The sequence below is a fragment of the Uranotaenia lowii genome, chromosome 3 (genome assembly GCF_029784155.1).
Source record: "Uranotaenia lowii strain MFRU-FL chromosome 3, ASM2978415v1, whole genome shotgun sequence".
Classification (NCBI taxonomy): domain Eukaryota; kingdom Metazoa; phylum Arthropoda; class Insecta; order Diptera; family Culicidae; genus Uranotaenia; species Uranotaenia lowii.
In genome coordinates this window covers 147,454,558-147,472,809 of record NC_073693.1, presented here as the reverse complement: position 1 = coordinate 147,472,809, position 18,252 = coordinate 147,454,558, and the positions used below count along the sequence as shown (strand labels likewise).

At 35.2% G+C, this 18,252-nt stretch overlaps 2 protein-coding genes across 3 annotated transcripts in view; one reads left to right on the top strand and one right to left on the bottom strand.

The window, feature by feature from the left end:
• LOC129757203 (uncharacterized) overlaps window positions 1–18,252 on the top strand; it is a 483,998-nt gene that overhangs the window by 224,881 nt on the left and 240,865 nt on the right. The gene's annotated exons all lie outside the window — the stretch shown is intronic.
• Window positions 2,419–17,851, bottom strand: LOC129757209 (serine protease inhibitor 2-like). The gene is made up of 7 exons (XM_055754345.1): window positions 17,617–17,851; window positions 17,383–17,489; window positions 17,122–17,322; window positions 16,841–17,054; window positions 2,927–3,315; window positions 2,709–2,859; window positions 2,419–2,649 (listed from the first exon to the last, which is right to left on the bottom strand). Exons 1-7 carry the CDS (start codon window positions 17,642–17,644, stop codon window positions 2,507–2,509), a joined length of 1,233 nt encoding a protein of 410 aa, XP_055610320.1. The 5' UTR covers window positions 17,645–17,851; the 3' UTR covers window positions 2,419–2,506.

Genomic DNA, 18,252 nt, shown 5'->3' with positions numbered 1-18,252 from the left:
CGGTCGAATGCTTTTTCGAAATCAACGAAAACCAGCAGAAGAGAGTCCTGGAATTCGTTGATTTGTTCCAGTATGATTCGTAGCGTTGTGATGTGGTCCACACATGATCGTCCGGATCGGAATCCAGCTTGTTGCCGTCGGAGTGTAGCGTCGATTTTCTCCTGGATCCTGTTCAGGATCTTTTTGCAGAGTACTTTGAGGGTTGTGCAGATCAACGTTATGCCTCGCCAGTTACCGCACTCTGTCAGGTATCCTTTCTTCGGGACCTTTACGAGGATACCCTGCATCCAGTCGGCCGGGAATGTTGCAGTATCCCAGATGTCAGCGAAAAGACGGTGCAACATTTGTGCTGACAGGGCAATGTCGGCTTTCTGCATTTCAGCAGGGATGCAATCGATCCCAGTTGCTTTGTTGGATTTCATGTTTTTGATTGCCGCTTCTATTTCAGCCAGCGAGGGCGCTTCCGAGTTGACGCCATTTCTGCTACTTACTGTTAGCGCTTCAGGCTACGGGTTCTGTTGGCCATCGCTATTCGTGACTCGGAAGAGTTGTTCGAAGTGCTAAGTCCATCGTTTGAGCTGATCTATTCGATCGGTCAATAACTGACCTGCTCGGTCTTTCAGCGGCATTCTTGCATTAGTCCTTGCACCACTGAGGCGGCGAGAAATGTCATCGGATATCTCCATTGGCGGCGGCTCTTTCTCCCTCTTCGGCTAGGGAATTTGTCCAGGCTCTCTTGTCTCGTTTACAAGCTCGTTTAACTGCCTTTTCCAGCTCCGCATATCGAAAGCGGGCGGCTGCTTTGGCTGACCCGGTTCATGCCTGCTCAATTCCGACTTTCGCCTTTCTCCGATCATCGACCATCCTCCAAGTTTCATCCGACATCCATTCACTTCTTCTTCCACATACTTTACCGAGAGTACCGGCTCGTCGTGATAAAGGCATTCTTGATTCCACACCACTGTTCTTCGACTGTTCCGTCTATCGGCAATTCCGAGGCTCGGGATTCTAGCTTAAATCTGAGGAAAAAAAAGCTTGAAAACGAGATTCACCAAGACTTGTTTAAAAGATGTTGGTCACACGATACATAGAAAAATCGTGTAACATTGCCGCCTTCTGGTTATACCGAGGGCATGGGCCGCACATTTTTACTTTTGTTGTACGTTATTTCTTTGCTGGTTGGTTCATCTCCATTTTCGTTGAATCGAAAAACACGCTTTCGAGTTTGACAGCATGTGAACAATACACAACAATGAGAAACTGTGCAAAATTTTGTTGATTTTCACCCAATCGTAAAAAAGTTATGACCTGTTGAATGTGTCGCTATATCTTCGTGTTTGCCCTTAACTATGATTACAAAAGAGAACAGCATTTAACAGTTCCACAATTTTAGGAAATTTATTAGATAAGGTTTAAACTATAACTGACATCATTCAAGGATGTCTTTGAACATTCGAAATTGAAGATTTTGACTCATTTAACAACTTTGTTACAGACTGTGAAGCGATTTGACTTTTACTTAGGGATAAGTTTGCTAAGAATGTTCTTAAAAACTTCGTTACCACCTGGATTAATCTCGGATTGTCGAAAATGGCCTCAATTCCGTTCCAGGACAAGATATTGCTGCTATCTACGACTTGAAATTCGGAATATAGTGTTTTAGGTCCCCAACGTCAATTGGTTCTATAGAAAAAAGAATTGATAGCTTGAGTTATCCGTTGAACAACTTAAAACAAAGTTTTGAAGAAAATTTCGACGATAGTCAATCATTCGTTTGTTAAAAAAATATAGTGTTATTATTTTTGTTTTGTTCTCTGTATACCAACTGATAAAATGAAATTTGTTAGGGTTGAATTGCTCGTAAAGTTTTATAGTTCAAACAAAGCGAAGTAACAAAAACCTAAATAATATTCAAATGACATTTTAGAGCTGCATCTTCGAAGTAATAAACACATAAACACAGGTGTAATGTTGACCTCTCAACTGGATGGAAAACGATGAAATTTTATGAATACCTCTTGAAAAAAATTTTGAGGGAAAAATATTGTTGTTTATGTCACTCCTCAACAAAATGAAAGTATATTGATCTCCTTGCCTGGATAAATTTTGTCCAAAAATTCTATTCATAGTCATTGGCACTGGTAGTAACTCACTGCTATTAGTTAGTGAAAACATTAGTTAAAAATTTATTAAGAGGTGAACGGGTTTGACGGTTTATTGAATACCATATTACCAGGTTTTGAATCGTTTAATTATTATAGTTGAACTACAGAAAACAATAAAAAAATAATAATTTTTTAACTACACGTTTACTGAGGTTTTCTATTTTTTGAAACGATTTCGGCAAAAAAAGCAAAAGATTATAATGTTTATGGGCCTTTTTTCACAATATATTGAAAGTCCTTTTCATTTCCTTTTGATGTTTTTTTCTTGGCTGTCTCGTTTAAGATTATTGTGTTTAGAAACCATATTACATGCTCAAATTTTTAATCAATGCCGACGATTTTTAACTTGAAGGATCCTCCAGCTTTCCGGCGAACAACAGCGTTCCCTGTGTATCGTCTTCAATGAGGAAAATGAATGGTCGGTTGGCGTTAAAGGTGGGCAGTTCTGTATCCCCCAATTTACTGGAAACAGTCACTGTTGAGCCTGAAAGTAAGGTAATTTTGATAAGATAAGGTCATTATCCCTAATAAGTTTCAACCTACCAGAAACGGCTGCAATTTCACTACCCTGTTCGTTTAACACAATGCCTGTCTTTTGGATCAAGTTCGATAATTTTAGTTTATTCTTTGTACCTCTTCCTCGAGCCAGCAGCGGCAGTGAAGCGTTTTCAGAAAAAATCTGTTGAATTCCGATCTATGAAGGAACAATGAAAAGGAAAGGTTATTCAATTTGAAAACAAAATAATCAATCTTTGACTAACATTTTTCAAAATTTCTTTGAAATCATATACATCATCAAATTTAAATTTGGGAATCAATACACGAAGCTTGGTTTCAACCAAATTGGAAAATACGTTTGGAAAAAGAGGTTCCTCCAGAATTGCTTGGATTGAAGAGTTTTCGTGTGGCAAAATAAGGTACATGGAAAATAATCCTCCCTTGAATGGCAGTCTCAAAACTTGAGCATCTATCCCGTTGATTTGCGATTGATAGTAGAGGGTCTGCTGCAGCTCCATGAATGGCACCAGCACCGATTTTCCACTCCGATGGTTGAACTTTTGCATTGGTCCATTTTGTGGAAACGGAAACTTCCAGAAGGCTTTCAACACATTGGCGTTTAGCACAGAAATGACGGACTCGGCTAGTTGATCTGTGAAGGTAGAAGTTTATATGTTATTTTACGATGATTAATGTTAACGGTAGCTTTAAACAAATCAATCTGTAATTACAATACAAATCCAAATGACACAAAGATGCTTAAACGAAAATAATCATAAAAAAATATATGCATTGAACCTCTCACTTCATAGTATAACGTATTCATCATGGAAGATTTCATTTAAATTGTTTTTCAAAATTCAGAAAACTCTCCTATTGAACAATAACTCATCAATCCAAATCAGCCATAACCTAGTGCCAACTCTAGTGGAAATTAAGACAGATTTGAATAATAAAGTAATTATTCCTTGGATGACTGAATCGATCTTTAACAATGTTCATTCCTCAATATTGAATGAATTGTTACTTATATCGAGTGTAACATATAAGTTCGCAAGTTCTGTATACATTTATGTTGTGACGAATGGCAAAATTATAATAGGTTTTTCTCTTCTTTTCAGGTAAATGACGAGGATTTTATCATTCTTAAGGTAATACATTAGTAAGTATTGGATATTTTCTAAAATATTACATTAGAAGGAGAATTCTGGCGGCAAAACGGAGAGATAACTTTTGTAACTCTTATGGCAATTACTACCAAAATGAGACCCAGTCTAGAACATAGTTTTGAACGGGTAAATCAATACAGAGAGGTTTATTTGTATTTCGAACGGTAATGATCAAAATTACTCAATTACTGCATAATTTGCAACAGTTTGCCACAATTTGCAACAATTCGCAACATTTCGCACAATTTCTTTCTCTCTCTCCCTCTCACTCACTCTGAGCACTGGTTTCTCTCGTTTCAAATCTACTCATTGACACAAACAATTGGACAAAATTTCAATCATTGCCTGCACAATACGCGTGATTATTTGCGTATCTTCTCTCTTTATCGATATCCCCGTTGTGAAAATCTGCAGTGTTGTTATATATTTTTTGATGATTTTCAAACATTTTAATTCACTCCTGAGTATCGAAAACTTTAACTTTATGGGAAAAAAGCATATTTTGCAGTTCTGTGGGACCTATCATTTATTATTCAAACAAATATAAAATCATCTTGCCACCTATCAAATAAACCATTTTTTCTACCTAAGCTAATTTTGGTTGCTAATACTACCTTTAAACTTATGTACTATTTAGAGAAGGCTTGGCCAACAGCCAAAAAAAAATGCAAAGTTAGGTGTTAATTTTTTATTACTCATTTTATTGATTCCCTTATACCTGCAATTATCTAAAATAGAATTAATCTTTTGGAAAAATTAGTTTCAACAGACTGCATGGATAGTTAAACAATTTTTTTTAATGTTTTTTCTAGGGTGTGTAGGGTGGATTGAGCAATATCTTCTAACAAATACAAACAAATCTCTCACAAAATTAATGTTGTAGACAAATAAGCCAAATGAAGCAAAACAGCAATCCTGATAGGGTAAGGTTGCCAGAATTTTTTCAGCACGTGTCCGAACCGGACAAATTCGGGCAATTTCATAGAAAACCCCGGCAAAATCCAGGCATTTGATTTCAAAATTGACGATCAAAACTCCGAGCAATATCCGGGAAAATTTTGCCAAAAGTCACTCAACAAAACTCGAGAAAAATAAATTTTTTTTGACAGATTTTAAATCGTTTTCAAGGCTTCCAAAAAACCTACCATGATTATTTTCAAAAATTTTGCCCTAAAAATTTCGTTTTGGAAGCATGTTTTTTGTTTGATTTGCCAAATAAAGTGAATAAATCCGGGCAAAATCCAGGAATTTTGCACGGAAATCCGGGCAACCAGGTCGGTCTGGACTGTTCCCAAATTTTGTATTGAATATCCGAGCAAACCCGGATAAAACCTGGCAACCTTATATTAGGGACCAATCAAATATTACGTAACGCAATGAGGGGGGAAGGGAGTTTAATAACGTTTTGTGAATTTTGAATAAAAAAAACTGATCCGAATGTGTTTCTTAGAGGGGAGAGGTGGATCATAAAAATCGAAGTTTGTGATATGTCATATTTGAACGGCCCCTAACCTTAGAAAATTATAAAAAATATACTCCTCCCCCCTCACCCGTAAATTTATTAATCTAATTTTATACCACGACAAGTTGGATTACATGGTTTCCAGACGTTTATTTTTTACGATGGTCAACAGAATTAGCTGAACAAATCTGAAATCTGACGTCATCTACACTATTACTAAAAATTTTAATTAAAAAAAAATCATTTATGTCATTTAAAATGTTATGCTGATATGAAATATTCTTCAAGAAACCAATTTCAGAATCAATTTTATTTTCTTATTTTGCTAAGTGCTCTACATCACATTTGAAAACGTTTTGATAAATTACGCAAGGCCACAAAATTAACATTTTTCGAGGAGCAATCAATTTAAAACGAAATTTTGACCAGTTTAGGTGCCCTGAATCTAAATATGAAATTTTTCTGTTGATTTTTGTTATTGAAATAACTTTTCAAAATAGGTTAAAATTATTTAAGGATGCTCTGCCCTTTTTTTTATCAAAACTTGAAAACAAAAACATTACATTTTAAAATAAAAGTTTCGAATCAATTATCAACTTTGCTCAAGACTCAAAATAATTTTGAGCTCTGCGAAAAAAGTTATGAAAGCTTTCTTTTCGTTTACTTTTCCTCATTTAACGAATTTTTAAAGAAGTTTTAAACCAAATTGACTTCCAGATAATTTTTATAGCATAAATCTTATCGTTTTGCAGGTTCCAAAAAAATGTGAATGTATTCAAGTTTTTTTTTTTAACTTTCTGCAGAAATGTAATAAATACTTGAAATGCAGTCGTTCCAAATTTTGAAAACTGTTATATTTTTCTTTTTTAGATCATGTAACATCATCTAAATACTATAGGGCTAGGTGGGGTAATTATGAACAAAATTTCTTCATTTGGCACACTTACAGCCATCATATGTTAATTTCTTATCACAAACTTTGAAAAGCTACCATCAATGAATGTTTCCGTGCTCTTCATCATTCTGTTAAACAACTTTTGTTTTTTGGTCGCAACCTCTGTCCTTGGGATGTCTGTTCATAATTACCCCGTCTGTTCATATTTACCCCACCCTCTAGGGGGTAATTATGAACACGGATTACGAACTTGGTATAAAATTTTTGAAAAGTAACAGTAGTTATACGTTACATTTATCCATAGTAGGCAGTGTATGGTGATTTTTTACTTAAAAAATTATGTACATAATTACCCCGAAGTATGTTCATATTTACCCCGAGACTTGTCCAATAAGAGTTATATGGTGTCAGAAAATCTCAATTCAACACCAAATAATGAAAATAATAAGCAGTAACAAGAAAATGGGTTGTTTTATAAAAACTCAATCCAATTCATGTATAAAATATGTAAAACAATAGAAAAATAGCTATTTAGTGTTCTTTTTTATTGATATTTTTCTATTTATTGTTTCTAGACTTTAATTTCTATGTTACGTCTCTTACGTACGTTTCTTTACGTCTTTACAGAAAATTTTATTTGATAGGACCTCTCCATGCGTGTGAAATTTTAGACGAGTTAGGCTACTCGATAGTTTTTACATCCGTTTAAAATGTCCTGCGCAGCAAACATCAAATCTTCACCAAAATGTCGTGGGATAGGCTTTTCACGTACGTGCGAGGTATCATGAAATTGAAACCTATATACATACAGGACATTCGAAAATACAACCCTTTCACAAAAACACTTATTGAAATCTTCTTGGATCAGTGAACAGTCATTTTTACAATTCTTGTCAGTTCTATATGATCGAAAGTTTTGAAAAATATTTACACTTATAAATTTTTTTATCATCTATCTGAAAGTTCACATAAGTAGTTCTATTCTTTCATAAAAAATTTGAAGTACTACCGAAGTTTTCCTCATCAAACTTAAAGAGAAAATCTTCAACCAAAAGATGTTCATTTTGCACCAAATTAAAAAAAATATTCGAACAAATTAACATTGAAAAAAGTATCTATCAGGTATCAGAAAAGGGGTAGGCATAAATTAATATTGAAAAAAGTATCTAAGTAAAAAATTAGACTGCAAGAAAATAGATTTTTCCGGATTTAACACATAAAAAATTATTTTTTGCTGTAATTCTAATGTTCTGAATAGCAGCACGATGTCCAAACATTCAGGAAAATTGATCTTTGCTTTGTGGACTTATTCACCAATTGAATTTATCAAAGTTTTTCATAGATTTTACTGTTGCCACAGAGATTTAAGGTTCATAGTAATGTTAAATTTCATACAGTTATGAATAAAAGCTCGATCAGCAAACCTTTTGTAAACAAAGGGGAATTTAATTTTTAGTCAAATTAAACATTTCTGGTTTATAACCTTATTGTTTATCAATTATCAAAAAACCTGGTTTTGGAAGCACGTAAAACCTGTACTCGGTATAAGAGAACTATTCCTGGGATACAAGTTTTCGGTTTTGGTATTACCGGTAAAACTATTGACTACCTTTTTTATCAACGAAAATCGAGTTTTCATCACTATTTATTTAAACAAAATTAAGACTTGTTTAAATTTGGTTACAGATTGAGCTTTTTTCAAAATTTCTGTTCTATTCACTTTTTTCCACTTTTGAAACTTTATTTTCAGTTTATAAAAAATGGGGTTCAAAAGTTTTTGCAAAGACTGAAAAGAACTGGTAGAGCTTTTTTTCTAAATCCGAATCTCAATTTTGGAAAAAAAAAATCAATTTCTCAAAAATTCAAAACTTAACACATTGTAGACCTAATTCAATTATGAACTTTTTTGAATTTGGTCCAGTGGATTCTGGGGTATAAGTGCCGAGTGTTGATGTTTCCCGGCTAAGATTTCTTCACGGTCGTTAATATGTTAAAATGTTATAGAAAGGGGGGGAGAGTAGTTTTTAAAGAAATTTCTTACAAGGGGAGGAGGGGGAAAGGGGTCTGGAAACGCTTGGATAATTAGTGAATGGCCCCCTAAGTTGATGAATAAATCATTTGGCCATTAAAAAGCATTAGAAATGTCAGGAAATGCATAAGAAGATGTGTTCATAATTACCCCATAGGACGGAAACTATGGGGTAAATATGAACACTCATATGTGAACCAGTGCAAGTAAAATTTTTCAAAATTTCTTCAAAATCCAGACAAAGCATCATAAACTGCATGTAAAACAGTGGATAACAATATTCTAGCAGGATTTCCTATGATCTGATATTCAAAACATTGAACACTGTCCGAAACGATTGCCGTTTCACGAGGTAATGGTTTTTTAAAACATCTGAAGTGATATCACTATGATTTGAAAACAGATCGGAAACACCTTACAGCTATCAATCGGATGTTAAACTATCACTTTTGGAACTTTTGGTGTTCATTCATCCCCCACAGCAGCACGTATGGCACTTGTTCGGAATTACCTCGTGTTCATAATTACCCCACTTGACCCTACCTCAAGGCCGGATTAAGCCTTCGGGGGGCCCGGGGCAATTTTTTTCAGGAAGCTCCAATGAATATTTTTTTATATGTCATCCCAGAGAAAACATAATATTTTAAACATATGAAGAAACTGGAAACGAGTTCATTATATTCCCAGATTATCCGGTTTTATACGGACATGATCAAATATTCAGTTTTGAAATTTAGGAAAGTTGCGGTAAGCCGAAAATCTTTGAAGAAAGCCGAGTTTACATTACTTGCAAAACCAAACAAAAAACTGGAATTGATTTATTATATTTTTTTTTATTAAATTGCATTGTCAACAATTATGTCTGGTGGCTTCAAACAAACGTTGTATAAACATCTAAAGAATTCACTGAAAATTGCTGCAAAAGTCATCAAAACAATTTTAAAATTTGTGTTTTACATATAGAATATGTTGTTCAGGCTACAAATATTATAAATGGAAAGATGTTGCGATTAGTCTATATAGGTTTTTTTGGTAGGAAATCTCTTTATTTACATTTAGTTTCATACGACGTAATGTAATAATCCCTTGTGTTACGCCCGCTCAGTCACAAGGACTCCTTTAAGATCACTCAGGGTCGGCTTGCAAGAACAATACGAGAACTGTAATGTTTTTGGCCAAATGCAAATCATTTTATTTAAATGTCGAAACTGTTAGTTTGGCACTTTCCCTAGTTCCCTAACTGTCCTTAGTTCCCTACTCTCAAATTTATACACAGGTACTTACGAAACCTACGGTGTGTGGTGTAACGTGTATGGGCCCAACGATGTTCGCTCCGCTTCTAGGATCCGTCTTCTAGCCAAGCCACAGCGCTCGTGGCCACCCGGGGAATCGTGCTTTGGATCGTCTTCCGTAGCAGTCCTGGAAACCGCTCTACCTTAGTTGTGCCGTGGGAGCAGTTCCCGCCCGTAACAACCGTTCTAGTTGGCCAAGGGATATTGGGGAAAACCCTTCCGCTCAACGATTGCCTTCCTCCTTAACCAGAAACCACGACCATGTGGTCTTGCCAGTGACTGTGCCCGATATATGTTGGCGATATCGCGGCTTCAGTCCCGATCTTGGATTCCTTTAGGCAGTGCCCGACAGGAATGGCTTTTCGTGGCCTCCGCCAGAATCCGTTCGACACTTGAACCACTTAAAGAACCACTCGCGAACTCTCAAGGATACTTCGGAGACGCGTGATTTTGGGAGATAATAAAAACTTGACACCAGATAGATTTTGTAGGTGTTCCTCCTTCCAGGGTTCAGATCCAAGTGGAAGAGGAAATGTCCCTTGTTTTTCCTCTTGCGCATGGTTTTTCCAGAACTCGTCTAAATTGCGTATTAGACGTGTTCAGGCGTCTTCAGGGGTGTGTTGTAAGTGTAGTGTTGTTAAACGGCTGATTACAATTCCTTGAGTGTTGTGTTTTTTTTTTTGATAGATGTGATCAATGTGCCATTTCTCCTCATATTCGTACTAGCTTTTTCTAAGAATTTCACTTATTTATTTCAATTTTTAAAGCTTTCAATAATATTTTGTTAAATTTTATTTATACTACCCTATTCTGCTAATTATTTGATTAAAATGATTTGCTTAGCTTCCCCCGAGGTGACTTTAGATTTGTGGCCGTGCCAAAGTGCACGGTCACCAACTAGGTTGTGGGGAAAGCATTCGTATTTTGGACAGCAAAAATCTGAAATTCTGTGAGTCAACCAGAAACTTTGTCACAGAGTTCTGTGTTTTGCCTTATAAGTAATTTTTCTACCGTTAAATCTTTTTATATATCATTTTCATGAAAGACGTTTTAAAACTTATACTAAATCTGTGAAATCTGTTCTTAAATCTGAATACTGTATTACAGAGTACAGGGCAAAAATTCGTTGAAAATTATATGAAATTTCTATAATTTCTGCAACCTCACAGCGAAATTATAATAATGAAATGACGATGATAAATATTATGATTATCATGAGGATGATGATTGATTTATGACAAAGGGATAATTAAAAGGCACAAAACCATTCTTTTTCAATCGAATATCTTGCTAAATCTATTGCGTTATAAATTCTGAGCATTTTATGTCATTACTACTGAAATTGACGAATTTTTCATGAATTCGATATGTTTTGAAAAAAACCCGGCTTTACCGGTTTTATCGGTTTTATAAATTACAAATACCGAAATACCAGATTTGAAAAAAAACCCGGTAAATCCAACCACCCTAATTTGAACACTGAACACTAGAGCGGAATTATTCAATCAACCCTTCAGTTGAAAATTAAGAAAAACAAATGTAAACTAAGATGAATATCAAAAAACAAATATTTTACAAACAATTTTACTAACAATATTTCATGGTTGATTATTTACCTGATCTGACGTTTATTATAGAATTCTGATGTTTTTTAAACTGTGTTTTGGAAATATTTATGACAAATTTGAAAACTAGGCTGCTCAGAAATTGCTTTGAGGCAAATTTCTAGTTCAGGATAAGGAACATCATTTTGAAAAAAATATCAATGACTTACCAAATTTATTATTGATTTGAAACTTTCATTGTGATTTGTTTTGGAAATTTTCATTTATTTTATCAGTAAAATTTATTTAGTGTTGTAATCATATCTAAGATAATGATGTTTGAAATTCAGTTGCGTTGTTATTGTGTATTTTTGGTGTTATTTTTATTTTTAGCTAAATTTAAATTTCGAATTTTGCTTCCAGAATCTGTTTAAAGCTGTGAGTAGCCAAATTTTGCAAAAAAAAGATGAAAACAAGAAAATGGGATCAAGTATCCAAAAAGTTTCCGGATGCCAGATTTGGTAGAAAAAAAAATCTCAATACACCTGGATTTATTAACTTTCTTTCAAAATTAAATAAACACTCGAATCGAATCTATAATTCTGAAATCCCAGCGAAAACTTTTAAGCAATGAATATAGGGAAGAATTAGGATGCTTGATCCCTGGGAATTCTTGATTCCTCAGCTATATCTCGAAACAGGAATGTCTCACATAGATCAAATGTTCTGGAAAAAGTTGCCTTATAGAACAAAATAACAAAACTGTTAAAAATTTTAAACAGTTTAAAAAAAATAATTTTTTGAGTAATTTCACTTTGTTACGCTTGTTCTCAAGGGAAAAAATTATAATAAAAATATTTATTCCAATATGTCGACCGTTTGAGTATATGAACTTCTTAACGCCATATTTTCAAGTTCCAAAATATGTGTTATGAGTTCCTCGAAATCAAAAAGATATATTTTTCTCCTGAATGGTGTTGATCATTGCTAAACATGAAATTTTTAATATTTTTCCAATAATTTCCAAATAATAAGGACCCAATAAAGGGTTTTTTTTTCTAAAAATTAGAAAATTGCGTCTTGAAGTATGCAATGTTTTAGCGTAGTGAACGAACTTTTTGAATTCTTTATATTTGACAGTTTATCTATATATATAAAAATGAATTTCTGTCTGTCTGTCTGTCTGTCTGTCTGTCTGTCTGTCTGTCTGTCTGTTCCCTATAGACTCAGAAACTACTGAACCGATTTGCATGAAACTTGGCAGGTGGGGGTATTGGAGGCCGGAGAAGGTTCCTATTATGGTTTGAGACCCCTCCCCCTAACAAGAAGGGGGGGAGGGGCCTCCCAAATAATAAACCATTTTTGCATAACTCGAGAACCAATCAAGCAAATGGTATCAAATTTGGCATGGGGTGGTATTTGGGGACGGGTAATATTTCTATGAATATAAGGTACCCCTCCCTCCTCTCAGTGGGGTGATAGGAAGGGGGGAGGGGGGCTACCTTACAATTTTTCATATAACTCGAAAACTAATCAAGATATTGGAACCAAATTTGACATGGACAGGTATTTTGATACGAAAAATATTTTTATGATTATTTGAGACCCCTCTCTCTTTCCAGTAGGAAGGGGGAGGGGGCCTCTTTCATATTTTTACACATAACTCAAAAAATAATAATTCAAATGGAACCAAATTTGACATGGGAGGTTATTTGGATACGAAAAATATTTCAACGATCATCTGGGACCCCTCCCTCTTTCCAGTAGGGAGATATAAAGGGGGGAGGGGGCCTTTTTTATATTTTTTTACATAACTCAACAACTAATTAAGCAAATGGAACCAAATTTGGCATGGACGGGTATTTAGGAACGTGACATATTCTTATGATTGTTTGAGACCCCTTCCTTTTTCCAGCGGGGAGAAAAGAAAGAGGGAGGGAAGTTTCATACAGTCATTACTGCACAACTCAAGAACTACAACAGCAAATGGAACCAAATTTGGCATGGAACGATATTTGGGTACGAGAAATGCTTCTATGAATATTTGGTATCCCTCACTCCTTCAAAGAGGTGGATGAAAAGGGGGAGGAAGGTCTCCCTTACAATTTTCAGTATAACTGGAGAGTTGATCTCAAATTGAACCATATTTGGCATGTGAGGGTATTTGGATACGAGAAATGTTTCTATTATAAATTGAAGCCCCATTTGTTTTAGCGGAAAGATATAAAGGGGGAAAGGGGGCTCCTATACAAGTTTTTTGCATAACTCGAGAATTAACCGAGCAAATGAAACCAAATTTGGCATCAAAAAGTATTTGAGTACGAAAAATACTTTTTTATATGTGAAACAATTCCTTTCTTGCAGTAGAATGATAGAATTGGGAATATGGGAAGGGAAGAGGAGGCTTACATTTAACTTTTTTTTTACAAAATCCGAGAAATGGACAAAACTTAACATGGAAAATCATTTTGGTATGATTCTATGATTATCTGACACATGTTCAGTGAGAAGGTACAAAGGAGAAGGGAGGTGAGCCCAATACAATTTTGTTAGCATAAGTTCTCAATTTATGCTAACGAAGCCAACAATTGGAAACAAATTTGCCATGGAAAAGTACTTGGTCACGAGATATGTTTCTACGATTGTTATAGACCCTTACGCTTTACAGTGTAGAGAGGGGAAGAAAGGAGGAGGCTCCATATACATTTTGTTGTAAAGCTCAAAAACTTATCAACCAATGCAATGGAACTATATTTGATATAAAAGGATTTTTGGGACCGAAAAAAATGGGTATGATTATTAAAGATCACGATCTCCATTCAGCAGAAGGTGAAGGGAAGGCCAGGGGAGGGGGCTCTCTTATCAGTTTTTAGCATAAATCCAGAACATATCAAGCAAAAACAACCATATGTTATAAGTAAGATTGTTTGCGTACGATTAATTTGAGACCCTCCAGACAGATTAACATTATCAGATCTTTAACACAAATTTATTGATGAAGATTCAGAAAATTAGTTTAAATCATATTTATGTTGCAATCATATTTATTTTGCAATTCAAAACTCCAGCTCTCTCATTTTATAGCGGTTGCTCATGAATTATGTTATAATTTGATTTAAAATAATGCCAAGAAACCAATAAAAATATAATTTGATTTTGAAAGGTGTAGCAAAGCACACCGGGTCAGCTAGTAATCTATATATATAAAAATGAATTTCTGTCTGTCTGTCTGTCTGTCTGTCTGTCTGTCTGTTCCCTATAGACTCGGAAACTACTGAACCGATTTGCGTGAAACTTGGCAAGTGAGGGTATTGGAGGCAGGGGAAGGTTCCTATTATGGTTTGAGACCCCTCCCTCTCTCATGAAGGGAGGGAGGGGCCTCCCAAACAAAAGACAATTTTTTGCATAAGTCGAGAACCCATCAAGCAAATGGTATCAAATTTGGCATGGGGTGATATTTGGGAACGAGGAATATTTCTATGAATATTTGGTACCCCTCCCTCTTCTCAGTGGGATAATAGGAAGGGGGGAGGGGGGCTACCTTACAATTTTTCATATAACTCGAAAACTAATCAAGCTAATGGAACAAAATTTGGCATAGGAGGGTAGTGGAATACGAAAAATGGTTCTATGATTATTTCAAACCCCTCCTTCCTTCCATTGGAGATACAGGAAGAAGTGGGGGGGGCCTTTAACCACTTTTTTATTGCATAGCTTGAAAACTATTCGAGCAAATGAAACCAAATTTGGTTAGGAAGGGTATATGGGTACGATAAACAGTTCTATGAATATTTGGTACCCCTCCCTCCTTCCAGTGAGGATATAGAAAGGGGGGAGGGTGCTATTTTACAATTTTTAGCATAACTGGATAAATAATCAAGCAAATGGCACCCAATTTGACGTGGGAAGGTATATGATTACGATAAATGTTTCTATGATATTTTGAGAACCTTTCGTCCTTCAAGTCGGAAAATCTTAAGGGGGGAGGGTCCTTCCATATAATTTTTACATCCCTCGGGAACTTACTAAGCATATGGAATGAAATTTGGGTTGAGAGGGTATTTGAGCACAGGGAAGGTTTATGTGAATATTTGGTACTACTGCCTCCTTCCAGTGGGGTGATATGAAGGAGAGGTGGAGGGGGGGGGGCTCCTTAACAATTATTCGCATTACTCGAGAACTAATCAAGCAAATGGAAACAACTTTGGCATGGGAAAGCTTTGGCATGAATACGTAAAATGATTATTAGCTTATTTGAGACTTCTTTCTCCTTCAATTGAGAATACAGTTAGGGAAGACGGAAGCTCATATATGTATGATTGTTTTGCATAAACCAAAAACTTATCTAACAAATGGAACAATCATTCAATTTAGCAACTGGGGAAGAATTTGGCATAGGAGTGTATTTGAATACACGGAATGTTCAATCTTGATCCTGTTCTTCCAGGTAGGGGATAGGTAGGAAGAGCGGCTCCGATACAAATTTTATAGCATAACTCGACAACTTATAAATCAATCGAAACCAAATTTGGCATGAGAGGGTATTCGAGCTCAAGATATGTTTTTTCCGGTAGTTTAGCATCACTACCATAAATCAGTGGAACGATATAGAGGGAAAAGAGGGCATTGATAAAATTTGTTTAATATTTCTAAAACTTATCGAGAAAATAGAATTTAATTATCATGGGAGCAAATTTGTGTACAAGCAATGTTTCTTCGATGGTTTGAAAACCCCTTCTCTTGCCAGAGGGGAGATATATAGTAGGGAGAGGGACACCAATTTTTTGAATAACTCGAGAACTTATCGAGAATGGGGCCATATATGACGTGGGATCGTATTTGTATACAAGAAGTGTTTTTCTGATGTTATGAGACCCACCTTCTTTCAATTAGAGTTATAGGAATGGGGGAAATTCGTATGATAATTCGAGAACAAATAGGTAAAATAAATGTCACATGATAGTTTGACAAAGTTTTATATTTATAAAAAAAATATTTTGGCATAAGTTATAAACTTTTTAAGCAAAGAAATTCAGAGTCATAAAAAGGATTAAAACACGGATTTAAAAAAAATAATTAAGATTTCAAAATAAAAAATTTGCAAATTCATTTTGAAAAAAAATTTAATGATATTGAAATTGAACTTAAAATTTTGTGCAAATAAATAACAAGTTAAATAACTCGGTACCACAAGTTTCAAAATTTTTTGAAGGTGTAGCAGAGCACACCGGGTCAGCTAGTGTGAAATAAAAATTAACACGGCCAAAAAGTCAACAAAACTTTTTTCTTTATATTTTTCATGATTTTCACTAAAGCATAGGGCACCCTGATTAATAGATCAAGTCTTCTTCAATAATGGATCAAGTCTTCTTTAACTTAAAAAAAAAATCACAATTTTTTATATTCCTACGAAAACGCTTCTAGTTCATCTACGGGTTTATGTATCGATTAAACTTTTACAGCATATACACTTGAAATTACACGCTGTCAGAAAATGCAAAAGACAGCGATCTGCATTTTTTTCCAAAAAGATATGATGAAAATAAGAAAAGGGGATCAAGTATCTCCATTCTTCCCTACACGTTCGGATTTTTCCCAAGCTCGAAAAAAGAACCAAATTTTACCGAAGTGCTGAAGTGTTTTTCTTATTCACAATTTTCTTGTTTCTTTTTATAATACCTGGATCTTCCAGAAATTTGATCGATTGGATTTTGGCTGGATTTCGGATAAAGTCGCCCAGATTCCCGACCCGGATAAGTGCCCGATTAGCCTAATTTAACACTCACCTGCCCGTACAACTCCACTTATCCTCCCCTTCGTTGCATGGCTAAACCAGCTGTTGATACTTTTAGCAGATTGTTCAGCATCAGCAGAAGAAAAGCTACCGATCGATACATTGTAGTGGTAGTTAAGGGAAATCTCATATCTGCTAATCACATCGATAAAATCATCCACATACAAACGGGTCGCCAACTGCAGACTACAATCGGGATGAGAATCCTTAAATATTTGGGGAAATTTTATTATCATTTTTTTATTAAATTTAGCAACATTTTGGATTGTTTACCTCAGTCAAGTTCTGATATCGGGCATATGTGTTACGAGTTGAGTTCAGAGTGGTATCCAAGCTGAGAACAGAGCTTAGCTCCTGTTTAGTGGGTGATGAGCTTAGGACTGTGACACCTGTTGCTTCGAAAAGCAAAGCTAGCATAACTTTTATAGGAAACGGGGAAAATATTACGTTTTCATTGTTGTTTTTCAAAATATTCTGAAATAAATTAAAAATGCGATTGCAATTGATGTTTTATGGAAACGGTGAAATAAATACCTTGACCAAAGATGAGTCGAATTTCGAATCGCGAGTTCCATCGAATGGCTTGTCTGCATCGACAGCCTGGGATTTAACAAAACACAAATGAATCAGAATGAAGGTACCTGAAAATTAATAAAACAAATATGTTATTTACCTGTATTGAACTTTCAAGCTTTTTCAACAGAAGATGAATGTGGCAGAAAACAAACATCAATGGATTGGATCAAATTTGAAAGATCTTTTACTTACCAAAAGCCAAAAATGTACGTTTTCTCATATCGCCAGCAAAAGTTGGTCCGACAATCTGCAATTAGGTGCCCGAAAGAACGATGCTACTCAACCGCTCCAATTCACGCGACTGAGAAAATTCAAAATCCCCCCGCTGACTGGTGACGACGAGCCTCTAAAGAATAGATGTCAACGAATTGTAGCTATAGTTTGAAAACCAGATTCAACAACCGTGTGTATATCAGTTGATGTTACTACATGAGTGGGGTTTTCCCTTTTCGAAGCTGGAAGATCGTTTAACAGTTTCTGGGTCTCATCCTGCTCGAACAAAAGACGATGGTCGGCTGGGGTGCGCGCGTTTCTTTAAGCTTCACGTTTTGTGGATGTCCTCAATTAAGTTGTGCCAAAAATAATTTTGAAACAAATGAGTAAAGTTTCTTCTCGTCCCATAAGGCAGTGGGTTTTTTTATAAGAGTTTTGTTTAAAGAATCACTTCGTATCAAATAGTTATTATTGGACATTCAAAAACAAGTACTGTGATAGTACAATTTTCATTCTATTTAAGTAAGTAGGTGCCTTTTGTATGGAAAATTAGAGTTCATCGAACGGAATTCTTGTTTATGTCCCTCAAACGCAACAAAAAGGTGCTGTTAGTCA